At 34.6% G+C, this 2539-nt stretch overlaps 1 protein-coding gene across 2 annotated transcripts in view; it reads right to left on the bottom strand.

The window, feature by feature from the left end:
- Positions 1–2539, bottom strand: part of LIN9 (lin-9 homolog (C. elegans)) — a 143367-nt gene that overhangs the window by 133136 nt on the left and 7692 nt on the right. For both annotated transcript variants that reach the window (XM_006871130.1, XM_006871129.1), the window contains exon 2: positions 1436–1468. In XM_006871130.1, the coding sequence (XP_006871192.1) occupies positions 1436–1468 (33 nt within the window). The remainder of the gene's footprint in view (positions 1–1435; positions 1469–2539) is intronic.

Here is a 2539-nt window from a genome sequence, read left to right as displayed (position 1 = left end):
AGAGACCCTGAACAGGGTTTCCGAGGCTGTAAATCTTTACGGGCGCAGAAAGCCTCATCTTTCTTCCGCGGAGCAGCTGGTAGTTTTGAACTGCTAACCTTGAGGTTTGCAGCCTGATTCGTAACCACTACGCTACCAGAGCGCCATATAATATATATATCTTAAATATGTGAAACTCTTAATAAGTCAAATTGAATTTAATGTGGCATTTGTTTCTATAATTCAAAAGAAATGTCTTCAGAGCTGTATGCAACTCTAGTTGTATGCAAACTAGAAAATAATTGGGATATAGTTTTTAAATAGGGTGAATTTAGTTTTTGTAAAAAATGTGTTTATTTATAGAGATGCATAGAAAACCTGAAATGAATATATAATTAAGTGGTTATTTTTACGTTCTTTTCTTTGCTCAAGGAATCCTGGTGGCACAGTGGGTAAGCACTTGACCACGCACTGAAAAGTAGGTGGTTCAAACCCACTAGTCACTTCATGGGAGAAAGATGCAACAGTCTGGAGACCCTATGGGGCAGTTCTACTCTGTCCTTGCTAGTCACTATAAGTAGAAATAAACTCAACAATGGGTTTGTAGGGTCTTTTTGTTTCTATTTGCTTATTAGCATTTTCTGATTTTTGCTAAAAGAATTTTTTATTACTTGTATAATTTTCTTTAAGTTATATTTTTAAAAAGAAATAGGTTTACTATTGAGGAAAATCAGAATACTAGAATACTTTTCAGATGTCTATTTTAGAGAAGCAAAAAAGAAAAGCGGTAAGATGGCACTGCTTCCAGGATTTCTGGACGTATGCTTCTTAATTTATTAAATTAACAATACAATGGGCAACACTGAATTGTACTACATTGAAAGTACTAATGCACCTGTGAGCCTACTAGCTTGGTTCTACGTTTACTCACCTCAAGACAAAAACTGTATTAAGAGGGTTGGTCTAATGTGCCTACAGGAAAAGAGCATGTCGAAACTAACTTTTTTCCTCAGAAAGAGAAGAGTACTACTATTTTCATCCCAGGGGTCTTCCACTATGACTTAGAAGATAAAATTCATACAAATGAATTATTATGCAAACATACACAGGATGGTCAAAAAATTCATGGAAAAATGGAATAAAAGATTAATGACATTTTTTCACAAACTTTTTGAAGCCCATTTACATTTCATCATAGTTGTTTAAGATCTGTCTGTAATATTTAATTAGAAAATTTTTCATTCAATAAATTGGGGGGAGATCCTTATAATTTTTAACAATTCAGGATTTATGCTCATATAACAGCATATGAACTTAATGTTATCTTCGGCTAACACTGATACTTAAAAGTTATATTGTGTTATAACTTAGTGGGAAAAAGTAACAGTATAGTCAAATTAATTTGCTAAATGAAATTTCTAGCATACGGCATACCTAAAAACATTATAATTCTTACCTTTTAAACTGACAAGGGCTTTTGCTGAAGAGCCTACAATTAAATATAAAAGAAATCAATAATTAAAATTAATACAAATCAATTATTTCATACTCAAATTGAGAGAAAAGAACTTGGTTTGGGATTCATTTAATTTTGGAATGCTGTGCCTGAAGCGATGGTTGTTGGCTGCTGTTGTTAGGTGTCACCAGGTAAGTACTAACTCATAGTAACCTATATATACAAAAGAACGAAACATTGCCTAGTCCTGAGTCAAACTCACAATTGTCGTTATGCTTGAGCCTACTGCTGCTGCCACTGTGCCAATCCATCTCATTGGCGAGTCTTCCTCTTTTTCACTAATCCTCCATGGTAGGATGTTTAAATAGAATAACTAGTAGATAATTCAAACCATAGACAATTCAAGCTATATATACCACTTGGGAAAAAAAATCGAGATATTTAGTAGTCTTGGTGAAGTTGTAATAAAGAAAATGTAGAAAGAAATGAAAGAAGAATAGTAACAGACACAATTTGGGATTGTCCTTTGAAGTATTCTGATTCTAGAGAAGGAAATGAGAAAGGGAACTAACATTTATAGAAACAAGGATCACTAATGGAATAGTGAAAACAGAAAAAGCAAATGAGGCAGGGACTGGCACAGCAGGCAGATAAATCCTCTGGAAGTCTAGAATGCAAGTATGTAACCATCTAAGACTAACAGGAGTCTGGAACAGCCAAGAAGAGTCAGCGTAAAGTTAGAGGGATTCACTGACTGACTAGTCAGAACAAACTTTAGCATATATTAGAATAACCAGGAAGTTCCTCATATATGCTGAATTTTGAATAAAGCTCCTCAGGGGACTCTGCTCAATTTTAGATATATTAGACAGCGGTGTTTCTCAGTGAACAAAGAACAGGATCTATGGGCAAGGGGAAGTAGAGTAATTGATAGGGAAAGATGTTTTTATGAGAGAGGGAGAGGAGTAAATTTAACATCTAAGAGCTGGATATGTGTATTACAGGTTTCCTCTGCAAGCCAGTATGAAAAACCTAGAACAGATAACACAGGACAACTCATCAGCATCAAAGTCATTCTTGCTTTTAACCAATTCTCTTGCCTAT

The sequence above is a fragment of the Chrysochloris asiatica genome, unplaced genomic scaffold (genome assembly GCF_000296735.1).
Source record: "Chrysochloris asiatica unplaced genomic scaffold, ChrAsi1.0 scaffold00161, whole genome shotgun sequence".
Classification (NCBI taxonomy): Eukaryota; Metazoa; Chordata; class Mammalia; order Afrosoricida; family Chrysochloridae; genus Chrysochloris; species Chrysochloris asiatica.
Note: the sequence above shows the minus strand (reverse complement) of the source record. Positions and strands in the feature narration are given on the sequence as shown.